Source organism: Carcharhinus amblyrhynchos, chromosome 10 (assembly GCF_965287045.1).
Source record: "Carcharhinus amblyrhynchos chromosome 10, sCarAmb.v2.hapA, whole genome shotgun sequence".
NCBI lineage: Eukaryota > Metazoa > Chordata > Chondrichthyes > Carcharhiniformes > Carcharhinidae > Carcharhinus > Carcharhinus amblyrhynchos.
The window spans coordinates 13,114,302-13,128,733 of NC_137333.1; the positions used below are offsets into that span (position 1 = coordinate 13,114,302).

At 39.5% G+C, this 14,432-nt stretch overlaps 1 protein-coding gene and 1 non-coding gene across 2 annotated transcripts in view; both read right to left on the minus strand.

Annotated features, from left to right (window-relative positions):
* rbm26 (RNA binding motif protein 26) overlaps positions 1-14,432 on the minus strand; it is a 72,700-nt gene that overhangs the window by 8,696 nt on the left and 49,572 nt on the right. The window contains exons 15-21 of the mRNA XM_080198133.1: positions 14,017-14,136; positions 11,248-11,322; positions 9,141-9,308; positions 7,149-7,253; positions 5,835-6,038; positions 3,831-3,917; positions 671-784 (exon numbers count right to left, since the gene is read on the minus strand). Coding sequence (XP_080054259.1) covers positions 671-784; positions 3,831-3,917; positions 5,835-6,038; positions 7,149-7,253; positions 9,141-9,308; positions 11,248-11,322; positions 14,017-14,136 — 873 coding nt within the window. The remainder of the gene's footprint in view (positions 1-670; positions 785-3,830; positions 3,918-5,834; positions 6,039-7,148; positions 7,254-9,140; positions 9,309-11,247; positions 11,323-14,016; positions 14,137-14,432) is intronic.
* Positions 8,579-8,684, minus strand: LOC145349570 (U6 spliceosomal RNA). Its single transcript, XR_013888094.1, has one exon. It is a non-coding gene; the product is annotated as a U6 spliceosomal RNA (small nuclear RNA).

Here is a 14,432-nt window from a genome sequence, read left to right on the forward strand (position 1 = left end):
TTAGAAAGATACGGTAGCAAGATGAACTTAAGAATTAAGTTTCTGACATGGACATCAGTGCTGTAGGTCAGTTAACCTGAGACTCCGTTCAAAGCAACAATGACAAACTGTTGCACAAATCTAACAATTTTACAGGAAAAAGTGTACAAAAAACTTAAAGAAGAATTTATTTTATACTTAAAACATCCACAAGAACACTCTAGCTGCTAAAGTAAACTGAGTTCTTGGATTGATGCAGAAGAAAAATCTAAAATCAAAATGCAAGTTGGCTTCGCACATGCACTATAAAGCCACTCAGCAATCATATAGAGGCATTCTGAATTTTACTTGAGGTTTAGTTTATTCATTTATTAGTCACAGGTAGGCTTACATTAACACTGCAATGAAGTTACTATGAAATTCCCCTAGTCACCACACTACAGCACCTGTTCCGGTTAATGCACCTAACCAACATGCCTTTCTGACTGTTGGAGGAAACCAGAGCATCCAAAGGAAACCCATGCAGACTCTGTATGGACAGTGACCCAAGCTGGGAATCGAACCCGAATCCCTAGTGCTGCGAGGCAACAGTGCTAACCACTGTGCAGCCCGTACTAAGTGTGGAGTTTTCAGCAAACTCACAACATTGCCTCCAAAACTGAAAGTAGAATCATTTTAGGGGAACACATACCTCCTCTTCATCAGCCTCCACATCCTCAGGTTCAGCAGCTGCAGTGGTAGCTCCAGGCTTGAACCATGCAAGTTGAAGGTCCTGCCCTTTGAAATGAATCCCATGTAACGCAGCCTAAAATTCACATCAAATGGAGAAAAATCACGTCCTTAACAAAAACTATTTCCAAGAGACTAGATTAATCATTTCAATTGCACAATTTACATAGCAAGCTCTTCAAATAAACATTCCAAGTTAATTCAGGTCTTCAAAATATCAATAATGAGGGCAGCCTAACCAAATGGCACACTGATTAAACATGCAAAGTATACTGCACAATACACACCTATAGTAAATTGTTTAATATTCTAACCACCTACTGTATTACAATCCGAGTGTAATAGCAATTGAAGTTGTTTGCGAAAGCAGTGGATGCGTGAGGAGGAAAACTTAGGGAAAGCAAGCAAAGGCATTCTATTATTTTTAAAATCACTAATATTTAGGAAGTACATTACCCTCAACTTTTAAACTAAAATTCACTAAAATATTTAAAGAGTTCCACCAATACACAAAAACCCACTTTCTCCATCCAATGTCTTATTCAGTTCCAGGGAGAGACCCACTGAAGAAAACAAAAGCATTCAGTTGTTCATTATAGAAGCAGAATGATTATCCCAAAAACATCTAACCTTCCCTTTGTGGAAAGAAATGTTACCTCTATATCTAAAAAATTTCTAATGGCGTTCCAGACATCCAAATACAAAATAACTGGGACATTGAGGGAGAAAAGTTCAAATACAGCAGAGTCTGGGGAGAGAGGGTGATACTGTCAATTCAGGTCAACGATCTGTCTTCTGATCTGCAAGATGTTACAGATGAACAATTTGTAAGGTGGAACAGAGCCAGGGAAAATGAAGCAAGAGAAAGAACAGTCTGTGATTAAGTGCAGGACAGAGAAATTAGGGGAATGAATTCTTTTTCAAGAGCCAGAGGGTGTGCAAATAATTACAGCAGAACAACCAGGGGTGGCGAGGTTGCGAACGGAGGAACTATCTTGGGGGATGAAAGAGGGAGGCTGAAGCGTGGAAAATCTAGTAAAGCGGAGAAAGCAACAGTGATCTGAGATTTCATTAGCTTAGATAGTCAATCCACACCCCTCTTATACTCCAAACTCTTAAGGTTCAACCCAAATTGCTTTTAAATGTTGGCTGTTTTCCAAGTTGAATGTCTTCTTGCTGAAGGACCAACTACACTTAAAGGCAAGAGGCATCAGGTCCAACCCTTCCGCTGGTTTACAATTAACAGGATAAATCAAACCCCAAGCACAAGCCCACAATGTCTCAAGTGCTCAAAGCATTCATCCCACACTGCCAACATCTGCTATCTGGAAGAACATGGGAGCCGTGGCCAAGGTATTTCACTCAATTATCTGAACTATTCCCACCTCTCAGTCTTTGGTTTTCTGCACAGGTGCAATATGCCTTATACAAGTTCAAGGAAGAGAACACCTTTCCATTCTGGGAGCAGGGGTTCAGGTGTAACTTGCAGCAGTTTTTTTGAACTGTTCCTTCAATCTCATTTGCACAATCACCAAAATGCAGATGATCATGTGAGGAACACTGTTTTCTGAAAAAGTAATACTTCTCGAGAACAAACTGAATTGAACAAACAGAGGAATCTAAAAAAGCTAGTGCTCAATTCCCATTCCTGAATAGTACATCAGGATAAACTAAACCAATTTGCAATGGGCAGCTTATGAAATTAAGTGAATGCACAAAAATTTAGTGGAAACACGTAAACAAACTGAGTTATTTTAAGAGGAATGAAATAATACACCGTTGCCTCTTTCCTCTCAGTAAGGGAGCTGAACACCGATGGCTTATTTATAAAATCAATCCATGCAACCGTGAAATCTTATTTTGCTGCAACTAGGAAAGATACAGCAGTGAGTGAACATTAAAAATCTGCACTAAGAGTAATCACTGAACCAACCACAGTGCAAAATCAAAACCTTAAATTAAAACACAAAGCAAAACCAGTGTTAACGCATTAGCAGCATAAGAGAATAACTAGCATAGTCGTAAGATTTATTGTGCAATCTGAAACTACAGCATAATGTGAAATGTAAAAACAATCACACCTTCAATGACATTTTTACATAAATTGACCAATATCACAGTCCCTGGGTATAAATTCTGCATTTTCATATTTAAATTTGTAATAAATTTCATGGGATCCATGCAGCTATGCTTTCAACAGACGATTGAACTTGGCTTTGCAGAGAACTGGTATTTTTGTATTATAAAGAAGCCCCTACATACTGTCTGCACTATAATACAACTAAACAGAAAAGTAATAAATATGAATCAATAAATAATTGATTCCAAGACTCAAGAAACCATCCATATACAATTCTAATCTCATCTACAAAATAAGCTAATCTCCTCTTACCCCAACACAACACTTTTAATTTGATCAAAATGTTCACAAATATACAACATACTGGCCAATCAACAGATTCTAAGACCTTAATGAAAACATGTTTATGATATTTAACTTCAAATTTCAAGCTTAAGGCTCCACCATCTTTTCCAAACTGAAATGAGGCCACGGCTATAAAGGTTCAGCAGATTTTAGGCTACGAACCGCAAAACACTTCACTTTGAAAAAGCAGGTCACAGGGTGGCACAGTGGTTAACACTGCTGCCTCACAGCGCCAGGGACCCAGATTCAATTTCAGCCATGGCCAATTGCACACATTCTCCCCAGGTCTACGTGGGTTTCCTCCAGGTCTCTAGTTTCCTCCCACAGTCCAAAGATGTGCAGGTTAGATAGACTGGCCATGCTAATTTCTCCCTCAGTGACCCAAGATATGTAGGTTAGGGGGGTTAGTGGGGCAAATACTTCGGATTACGGGAAAGGACATGGGTAGGATGTTCTGTCAGAGAGTTGGTGCAGATTTGATGGGCCGAATGGCCTCCTTCTGCACTGTAGGGATTCTGTGGAACAATGGATTAAACAATGGAAACATTACTGAAATTGGATTAGTTCCCTAAATTGGCACGCAAATGTTTGCACTGTCTGGGATCCCAACCATAAAAAGAATGTTCAAAGGTGTTAGTGCTCATTTTAATACTTGAAGTAATCTTGTATTTACATTATAAGAAAACCATATACTCACAGCCTCAGCTTCTGCTCTTGTCTTGTAAGTAATGACTGCATGGTGAGAGCGATCATCAATCTGACAATCCTCAATTTCGCCAAATTGCTTAAAAGAGAAATACAGTAAAATCTTTTAAACACTAAAATTTCAAATGCTGTTTTTATAGTCAAATTTCAGCCTTCTGTTTACTGAAGATAATTAATTAGAGGAGAAAATGTACTCACTATAAATAATGAAGCTGTTGGACATCGCTTGAAACAAACCTTCTAAATTATAAAATATGGCACAGTGGCAAGCACTGCTGTCTCACAGCTCCAAGGACTTGGGTTCAATTCTGGCCTTGATTAATTGCCTGTGTGTCCATGTGGCTTCCTTCCGGATGCTCCAGTTTCCTTCCACAGTCCAAAGGTGTGAAGGTTAAGTGGACTGGCCATGCTACCTTGCCCCTTAGTGGCTAAAGATGTGTAGGTTAGGGGGTAGTGGGATAAATATGCAGTAAGATGCTCTGATGGGGGAGTCAGTGCAGACTCAATGAACTGAATTGTCTCCTTGGGCTCTGTAGAGATTTTATGAGATTCTTTAAACTACTGCACTTGAATGAGGAGAATTTAAAATAACAGAACCAAAAGAGCATGAGAAAAATATTTAATTCCAAATAGCCCAGACTTTGCAATATTGAGTTATTCCACCACAAACATCTGTGGCATGCACATGCACTAGATTTTGTGACATTGTCTGCATGGCTCCAGGGCTACTGGCGAAGAAAACACCTGGCAGAAAGGTTGGCCTGCAGTGCATTAGACTGGGGAATGCAAAATTGGACAGGGAGGCAACTCTCAAAAAGACTGCAGCTTGTCATGAAATGTTTAGATTGTAGAGGTGGCACTGAAGGTTTCTACAATAACACTTCACACTTAGATATCACAAAGTAGCATTCAGCTACAAGATGCTTCATAGGAACATTATCAAACAAAATTTGACACCAAGTTACATAAGGAAATGATAGGGAAAATGAAAAACAAAGCTTAGTCAAAAAATAGATTTTAAGGAAAGGAGGGGGAAAAAAGGTATGAGATTTAGGGATGGCATTCTAGAACTTAGGGCCCAGGTAACTGAGGGTAGGGACAGAGTGAAGATCAGCAAATTGTTCCATTTGATCTCTTTCTGTAGAACTACAAAAGTTGGGAGACAATTTGTCTCTCATATGGACTGCCTCCACTAGAGCAGAACTGAAACTAATTGCGTCGTCCTGCTCCCATTTCATAGCCATGCATACAGCTCTGCTTTAAATGGTTAACAGAAGTCACTGAAGTGAGATAATGTACTATGTGTGGTACCACTGAAAGATCCAGAGTACACTATAGAAATTTCATTTGTAAAATAAGATTGACTATCACGTGTTATTGGCATGCCAATGTTAAAATTTAAATTTTATTGACTCATTTGCCACAACCAAATGTACTGAAAAGGTGATAATGCAGGCAATACACCCAGGGAAAATGTTCCCATTGGAGGGACTGGCACCCACCTTGCAGTAAAAGCATTGATACCAGCTGCACAGGAGGCAGTTGACTATTCATGACATCATCTAGAACCCTGATCTTGGCATTAATGCTTTAAAACCACCTCCTTCTACAACTAACCTTGTGCACAAGAGCCTCCTAATACAAGGGCTTGTTCTTGCCAGATGAAGGTAAGGAAACAGTGTGGTGTGGTGGGCTAACCATTGTCCTGTCGCTTTGGGGACATGGGTTCAGTCTGCAGACTGTGTGAAATCAGTTTTGGGGGCCCCTATTTCACTCCTAACAAGTTTTACCTAATCCAATGGTGATTTTGCCAACCTTACTCAAAGATGGTTGGAAGGGGAAAATTGTCTGAGTAATGCAAGTAACAGGTGAGCAGCGCATTGCAATATCAATGCTCTACGGGTCCTTCTAATCTCTCTTGGCTGTGATCAAACAATGTGGCTTGGAACGACATCTAACACAATGACCGAAGTAAAATACATCGAAAAATACTTACTGCAAAATGTGGCAGGACTTCATCTTGGTCACTTTCAGAAAAGCCAGATATATTCAATGATTTGGGACGATGGTCTACCACAGAATGAAAAGGCACGCCTCGACCTCGCCCTCTGTGACCTCTGCCTCTACCTCTGTGTCCTCCTCGCCCCCTGGAGTGGTGCCCTCTTCCACGAACATTGGAAAGGATACCGCGTTTGGCAGCCTGCAGCACAAGTGTTTAACACGTAACACTAATCAGATACATTGAGCAGGTTTAATGTTGGGTATGAAAACTATGTTAATTTTGTTTTGTCAACAAGCAAACTCTCCATAGCTGCTTGGAGTTCAGACAGAATTCGGAAGCCAATAGCAACAAAAAAAGCTTGATCTAACTGAATAGAAGAGTGCAAAAAAATTTATCTTTCATAGCAACATAACAGGGATGTTGTTACTTGCACTAATTCCTCTAACTTGTTTGCACATGGACACTCTTCTTCTAAATGAAATAATTTACTTATGAAGTAGGTAAGAAACATCACATGCGAGCCATTTTGTGAGGAAAAAGCTCTCACGTTTATGCATCACTAATGAGGTACAACTACTGCAAAACTGCACTCTCATGTCAAGCTTCATAGCGATGTTACTTTGGCAGATTTGCAGTACATATCTTTGAGCAAGACCATCAGAAAATATGCAACAGAAATGAAGCATTACATGGTTTTCTGATGATTATCTTAAACTGGCAGACAATGCTGCCATCTGCTGTAAACCTCTATTATTGCAGAAACATCCTTCGTTTTTATTGTTTTACCAGGTAATGATTTGAGGGAGCCGATAAGCTGATAATTGAAATCAGCAGAAATATAATGAAAGTTTAGTATCTAGCTAAGCAAACAGAGGTTTCAGTGGAAATGTTAAGGGAAATGTGAGGTCTCAGCTTAGAAATATCAACTTGGCTACAACCCAGAAGCTTACAATCTACATAAACTCATTTTATGCAAAAAAATTGGGCATGCATTCAATTCTATAAATTTGCACACTATTCCTTTGACCAGGAATTCTGCTGGATACACAAGAAGCAAAAGGATTCCCAAAATAATCAGTACGGTGGTCAGCAAATGAACCAGATCAAGAAGTTTTGTGTTTTTCGAAAAGGTCAAAATTAATTTTAGAAGGACCTCAAAAATAGTTGAGAAATGCAAACTTCAGATCTGAAAGAATGAAGAATGGAAAACTTTATAATTAGTTAATAGAGCAAATACTTGTTCATCAATATGAAAATGAATGCATGCATTTTCTTAATATCCTGAATTACTGCAGCCAACATTCCTACCTCTAGCTGAAGCTCATTGTACTTTTTCCGAAGTCCAGTGATATCTTCTCCAGCCTGTACTTTCTTATACAAGTCCAACTCTGTATCTAGTAATTCTCTCTGCATCTATAAAAAGAAAAATTCAGTATTTGCTTATATTTGAACAACTACCAAATTACATACATTGCGGAAATCAAAATAAAAGACCCAAAACTAAGGTTACACATGGCTGTCTGATTTCCTCTAAACACGTGGACCTTTTGGTTCCTGCGTAATGTTTGCCAGCCTTAAAACACAGAGGAGGGACATTTCAATATCATGGTTTGTGGTCAACCGCTTGGATTGTTGGAAATTCACAGACACCGTGAATTTCACTAAAGGCGCATGAGCTAGCAGTAGTTCCAAGTTAGCACCGACCAGAAAAATCCATGATTTGAAGTCGAATTGAATGATCTGAACTAGAATAGCAACTGGAGCAAAGAATGTCATTAAGAATTAGTCAGGTAGCAGAAGCACCATCTGAAAAGAAAAGTAGCAATAACTTGGGATGGTTTATTTATCAGTATCACAAATAGGCTTACCTTAACACTGCAAATGAAGTTACTAAGAACACCCCCTGATTGCCACACTCCAGTGCCTGTTCCGGTACACTGAGGGAGAATTCAGTAAGGCCACTGCACTGACTAGCAGATCATTCAGGCTGTGGGAGGAAACTGGAGCAACCAGAGGAAACTCACGCAGACACAGGCAGAACGTGCGGCCTCCACACAGACAGTGACCCAAGGTGGGAATTGAACCCAGATCTTTGGCACTGTGAAGCAGCAGTGCTAACCATTATGCCACCTTGCCATTCCACGCTTGCAGCACAGTGGCAAGCACTGCTGCCTCACAGCACCAGAGACCCAGGTTCAATTCTGGCCTTGCAACAGTGTGTGGAGTTTGCACATTCTCCCCGTGTCTGCGTGGGTTTCCTCCCACAGTCCAAAGACGTGCAGGTTAGGTTGATTGACCATGCTAAATTAACCCAAGCATCAGGGGGTTAGCAGGTTAAATATGAGTTATGGGAATAAAACCTGGGTAGGATTGTGGTCAGTGTAGACTTGATGAACCGAAAGGCCTCCTTCTATACTGCAGGGATGCTATGACTTTGATTATTTATTGGCCCAAATTTTCCAATAAAGGAGAGGCCGCTTGACTCAAATGCAGTCACAGTCTTGGGATCCTGAGGAAGTCCCGATGTACGCACATCCAGTGCTTAAATGAAAAGTTTAAAGTTCCAATTGCTGGTTTCACCCCGTCTGGAATGCTCCATGGTTTCAATGATAGTGGAGTTAAATGGCCAGAACCGCGCAGGCTTGGGTTGTTTGCACCATCTCTGCAATTGAATACTATTGGGGCGATGCGTACGGTGGCGAACTTTGTTGGGAGGATGGGTGAGAAGGGTAGCACCAGAGACTACGCTATGCTTCACAAATTTGTGCGTCATCCTTGTGCAGGGGCCATACTAATCTTTGCTGTATCGTTCCAATTTTGCAGTTTCAGAGGCTGACAGCTCCATTTAAAACAACACAAATCAACAAACTGAAGACAGACCTCAAAGGCTTGGAATCACTTTAGGCAACTTACTTCTTCGCTATGCTTGCTCCTGCATTGGAAAATGCAAAGGCTCCAACGTAAAATGCTAAGTGGGCAGTTTCAGATCGGAGTCAGCGTCGGACACCTCTCTGACACTAATGAAATCTCCGGGTCAACATCTACAGACTTACTAGTTTAAAAACAGTTGCGTTTTGTGCAGTCCCTACTGGAATTATTTCTGGTGGATTTACTACAGGCTTCTGTGGAAGTGTTCAATAAATGCATCTACTTTAATTCAAATTCTCAACTTTGTTCAGAAACATAAAAAAAAACAGAAAACAAACAAGATTAAATATTTTGCGCTCACTTCTTTTAATGTTTAAAATGGAAACGCTCTGTTTTCAGAACATTAAGAAAGCCACAAATTGAATACAATACCTGAGCTTTGGTTTTCACTGTTTTGGGAGCAGTCGAGCCTGTTCCACTTCCTTTCAGTTCATCTTGCAGTTTGGTTATACTCTTGGTTAAGGCCTGCAGCGTTTTCATAATTTCTGTCTTATCTTCTGATTTCATTTTTTTATTTTTCTCCAGCTTTGATATCAAGATCTAAACAGTGGTTCAGAAAAAGTTAAGACGACAAGGCACGCTGGATCCAACTTTCTCAGACAAGACTATTCATTTGCCCAAAAGCAAAAACATAATCACATCATACTGAAACAACTTTTGTATAGAGGCAGAGAGATATATAGCATGGAAATAGGCCCTTTGGCCCAAGTATAGTGAGTTTTAGACCAGAGTTTGGTGAGCAAATGGAGAAAAAAAAACGATTGGACCAGAATCTGAAGAATCTTTTAATTTGATTCTCCAACCTGTGTTTCTCCTCAAATTAGGGGGATTACATTTGAGTCAAAGTGGCCCCAGGACTTTCAGCACAGCATAAGTAATTTAGTGATTCAAATCATTAATGTTAATTCTGACTTTCCAAGTTTAGGTGACTAAAGTGGTGTTTGTGTGAGGATCAAATCCCAACCGATATGTCAGAAAAATCAAGGTTAAGGGGGCCTTTGCAATTCCTTTTGCCAATATTGCACTGAACCGGATGGAAATGCTTCATTTCATAGCTCTGAACAGGGTCAAGAGCGACACTATGAAATTTAAAAAACCTTGCCGATAGATTTTCCTTGCAAACTGATTATCTGACAATATAAGATGTTGCAGTCACTTAACCAAAGCAAAAAACATCATAGGACTTTTGTCCATTTCTCTCCTTCTACCTTGAATTCTTGGCAGAAAAGGCTACACTCTACTGGTACTTCTTAGAATTTACTCTAGCTGCTTTCATATTACTTTTGATAAGCAGACCTTGCATGCCAACACCAGCGAGCTAAAATCAAAATTATACTTGAAATTAATTACAAAAGGCCAAATCTTTCTAACTGACTGCAGCTTTCCTGAGATTGATAATTCCAGCCCACCATTATCTCTAACAGTGTAAAGATACCCGAGTTGCTGAAGTGTATATAAAAAGTGTGGCCATAGCAATTATTAATGGCTTTGACCTGTTTACACAATGGTGATGAACAGAGGTGTCTCCCACAGCTCATCATTCAGACTTTTAGTCTTTCCTTTCTATAGCAATGGTCTGAATGCAGGTCAAGGTTGTTGGAGCAAAGAAAATTTTGTCATGGCTTGCAATCAGAGGAGTTTCCAACATAAAATAAAATGGATCATTTCCACAAAAATTATTTCAATAAGTCTGTGGAGCACCTAGGATCTTGCATATACATTATTCAAGAAGAAATAGGATCAATTAAGTGGTTCTTTTTCCAGAAACAGCAGACCAAGTTGCTAGCTAATTCAATGGGGCTCATTTAATATATAATTTCAGGGACACGGAGGGTTTCCTGGCTGCGGTAATGGAGGAAACAAACACTAAGTTAGGTCAATGTGCTATACTGGATTAGTTTTGATTGCCTGGAGAGATTCCCACCAATTAATTCTGGTTTCCAATCCAGTCTTTCACAAGTGTACTGGTCACCTGGGTGCTTGGCACAGGGGGCAGGGGTGGAAAAGAGAGAGACAGACAGACAGAGAGAGAGAGACAGAGACAAAGTCTCCTGATATAACACGTATGAGGTAACATCAATGGAATAGGTTAGATGGACCATCTGGCTTAATCCTAGTATTTTTGTATGTTCATCTGATGTCTGAGAGGTGCAATTCAAGTGCTTTACATGAATCGTCTCAGCCAGCCTTGCACATTTGTCACATACAGGGAGACGGATTCCACAGCAATGGAAGGAAACTGTACAATTTTATCTACATACAAATAAACAAAAAGGGACTACCTGCATTTTCACAAATGAGTATTTGCCTGTGAAAGTGGAAGATTATCCTGTTACACACATTCATAAAGAAACAGATCCGCAATGTTAGGATTAAATATCGCAACGCTGATCAGTGTGCGTAAAGGAATGACCAAGAGCAAATCGGAAGGCAGGGATTTCAACAGACTGATTTCAGAAAATAGATGCCTACTAAATACCTTTTGGGTTTCTATGTGTTTTTCTAAAATTTCTCGCTTCTTTTTCCTTACGTCTTGCTGAAGTCGAAGCGTATCCTGAAAAATCATACAATAGGCTTAAAACAATGACCAATAGGACATAACCAAAAGGAAAGCAAAAGACCAAAGTGTAGGGAGAGAAAAAAACGTTTGCAAGCATTTTATCTAAAGGTTTGCTTCAACTCTAAGTTACTAGACAATATATAGGCCCTCAGGTTTTAGGTTAGGCTGCTACTGAACATTATAAAACTAAAGTCATCTTCAGGAAAAATGCCCAGCTGTTCGAGCTAGCAGTGCGCCTCCAGAATGCAGGTCCTACAGCCAAGTGTGTTATTTCTCAGTTGGTTTCCTAGCCAAAGGAAACTAGTGTTCTTTTTGAGCCACTGGAATGAGATTTGGATGATACTTTACTCCACCAATCCAATCAACCTGTGTATATTTAATTCTAACAGAAAATGCTGGGAAGCCTCAGCAGATCTGATGACATTTGTGGAGGGAAAATGGAGCTAACATTGAGTCTGGGTGACCCTTTGTCACAGCTCTGACAAAGGGTCACCCTGACTCAAAACGTTGGCTCTATTCTTTCTCCACAGATGCTCTCACACCTGCTGAGATTTCCCAGCATTTCCTGATTCTGTTAGCAATGCCAGCATCCACAGTACTTTGCCTTTACACTTAATTCTAAATTGGTGAAAGCCAAAAAGAAAACAAACCAAATTAAGTTACAATTTTATTTAGATAAATTATACAATCGGGATTGCTCAGTGAACATTTAGGGAAAGGATACCATAGTTTATGGTGCACAAGTCAACCTGACATACAAGATGATATCATCTTTCCAGTGCCAAAGATCAAGCTTACACACATACTCAGCATACAAATCAAGTCTCCTTGTCAGCTACGAAAGGCTGCGCTCAAATCAGCAGTCAGACTCAAATCACCCCAGAAATGCACGTTTTACTTGTACTGTAGGTCAGTGCATGGGATCAAGCAGACAATAAGGGCTGTATTGCAAAGAACATGCACATGAGTTTAAGACACACTCACATAGATCACGCATGCATGGCGAGTGAACAGAAATGGATCCTCCAACCAAAGGAATGAAGTGTGAAGCAGACTTCAAGGTAAAAGTTGTAAGATTTGCCAAATCATCAAATAATTGTCCCGCAGCAAGGGAATTTGGTGCTATCGAGAAAAACCAGGTGCGACAATGGAACAAGGAGGAATTCTTCCTGAAGATGATATCAACCAAATGCGGCACAAGAACGTGGACTAGCCACCGGTCTAGTTTTGAGATGTATGTATCGGAACAGATTCTCAAAACTTGTTAAAATGGTTACAATTACCAGACAGCTTTTTACCCACTTAAGTGGACTAAATCAAACCAAGTCTAAAAATTATACCAGCTAGTTGGCATGGTCACTCTATGGAAAGAAACTGTCTAGTGTTCCGGCAGAAGACCAAGATTGTTCAGAAGCTACCAAAAGACCTTGTTGTAAAAGCTTTCACATCAGACAGCAGCAAAAAAAAGTATCCATCAAGTCAAATGGCAACATGGACAAAAGGCCCATGAATTTCAAAATGTTTTATGAGCAAACCGAGGAATGAAAGTTCTAATGAAAATGACATAACAGAAGCAAACAAGATTCACAGCCATGGTAATTTTCAACTATAAAGCCATGCTGAAAATTAAGTTCCCTGAAGGACCTTTTGTGCATGTCCTTAACATGTTGGACATGAACCATGTTGGATGAATGAGCATGGAGTGGAGTTGTGGAGTAATGTGTGGAATAGGCATACTGGTGGTCTACATAAAGAATGCAGCTTATTAATGTGGGACATATTCAGATCCAATATAAGCCATGAGAACAAGAGGTGCCTACAAAGAAATAACACCCAAAACGCAGTTATGCAGGGGATCTAATTTCTATCTTTGGACATGTCCCTCAACAAGCAATTCAAGGATCATGTTCAGGCCAAATTGAACATTGAATGCTTGTTGAGGATGAAACCTTCATTGATCAGAAATGTACACGCCGTCTGCTAACTATTTTGTGTGGTTTCATTATTAAATTGTGAGATGTTGTTAGTACATCAAGTCATCAGATTGCTCAAAAAATTGGAATATCAATGGATGGAGGGGATGATGATATTCTGGAGGGTTGGTTCAGAAGCCACATGACCCAAAGTGGGACCCTTACAATGAGGCCATAGCCAAGTGATATGAATAAAATTGATGAACGGTTTGCACTGGATGGTGAGGTCAATGAGTTTGATATTTTTAAATGCTTCTTTATTGGTTAAAGGTATCTTTCCATGAATCACCATTTTTAAAAAAAATCACATTTCAAAATGGCGACCATTCACATTTTACTTACAGCATGAGTCAACCTCAATTTGAGACAGAAATTTTGGAGTCTTCAAAGATCAGCCAATATGCCATGACCTATGCTATTTAACCTGTTACTATGCAACCGGTTCATCAACTAAAGAATGGAACAATTGCATTAAACAGGAGTCAGATCTAAAAATGAAAGTGAATGAATTTTGATTTAATATCTAATGTTGCAGATTTTTTTTAGAAGAATTTAAAACTATGATTCGGCGGCCACTTTACAAAGTCCAAATTCTTTACTGTTGTGGATACATATGAATTTCCCACCGAGACACTCATCTGTCATGTTCAAATGAACATGTTCAACAGTATGTACATATATTACAAAGCATACAACTTGCTTAAACCCAACAAACCTGTTTTTTTTTGGGCGTCTCTGTGGAATCTGATGAAACAGTACCTAATGTTTTTTGTGCTGCCTTTAGGGCAGCAGGATTGTAGACGGTTTTTGTAAGGCCCGTTGTAGTTGATAACACCTGCAGCACAAATACAGTTTTATTTTCCACCATAAAAAGAAATAAGGTGAAGAAAAATAAAACATTTTTACAAGTACAGCAATTTATTGCAACCAGGGTCACATAAAATGTCAGACTAAAGACACATAACTTTGGTGTGTTAACTTTTAAGACAGAATATTTCAAGTGATATTTGTAACCATGCAGCATTTCCACATGTCAGTTAAAATTGCCAGTGGACATCAACTTTGTTTTTGGGAGACACAAAGAACAAGAATTAACCTCCAGTGGGAATTCTGTCAGTCAGAGTGTAGTGG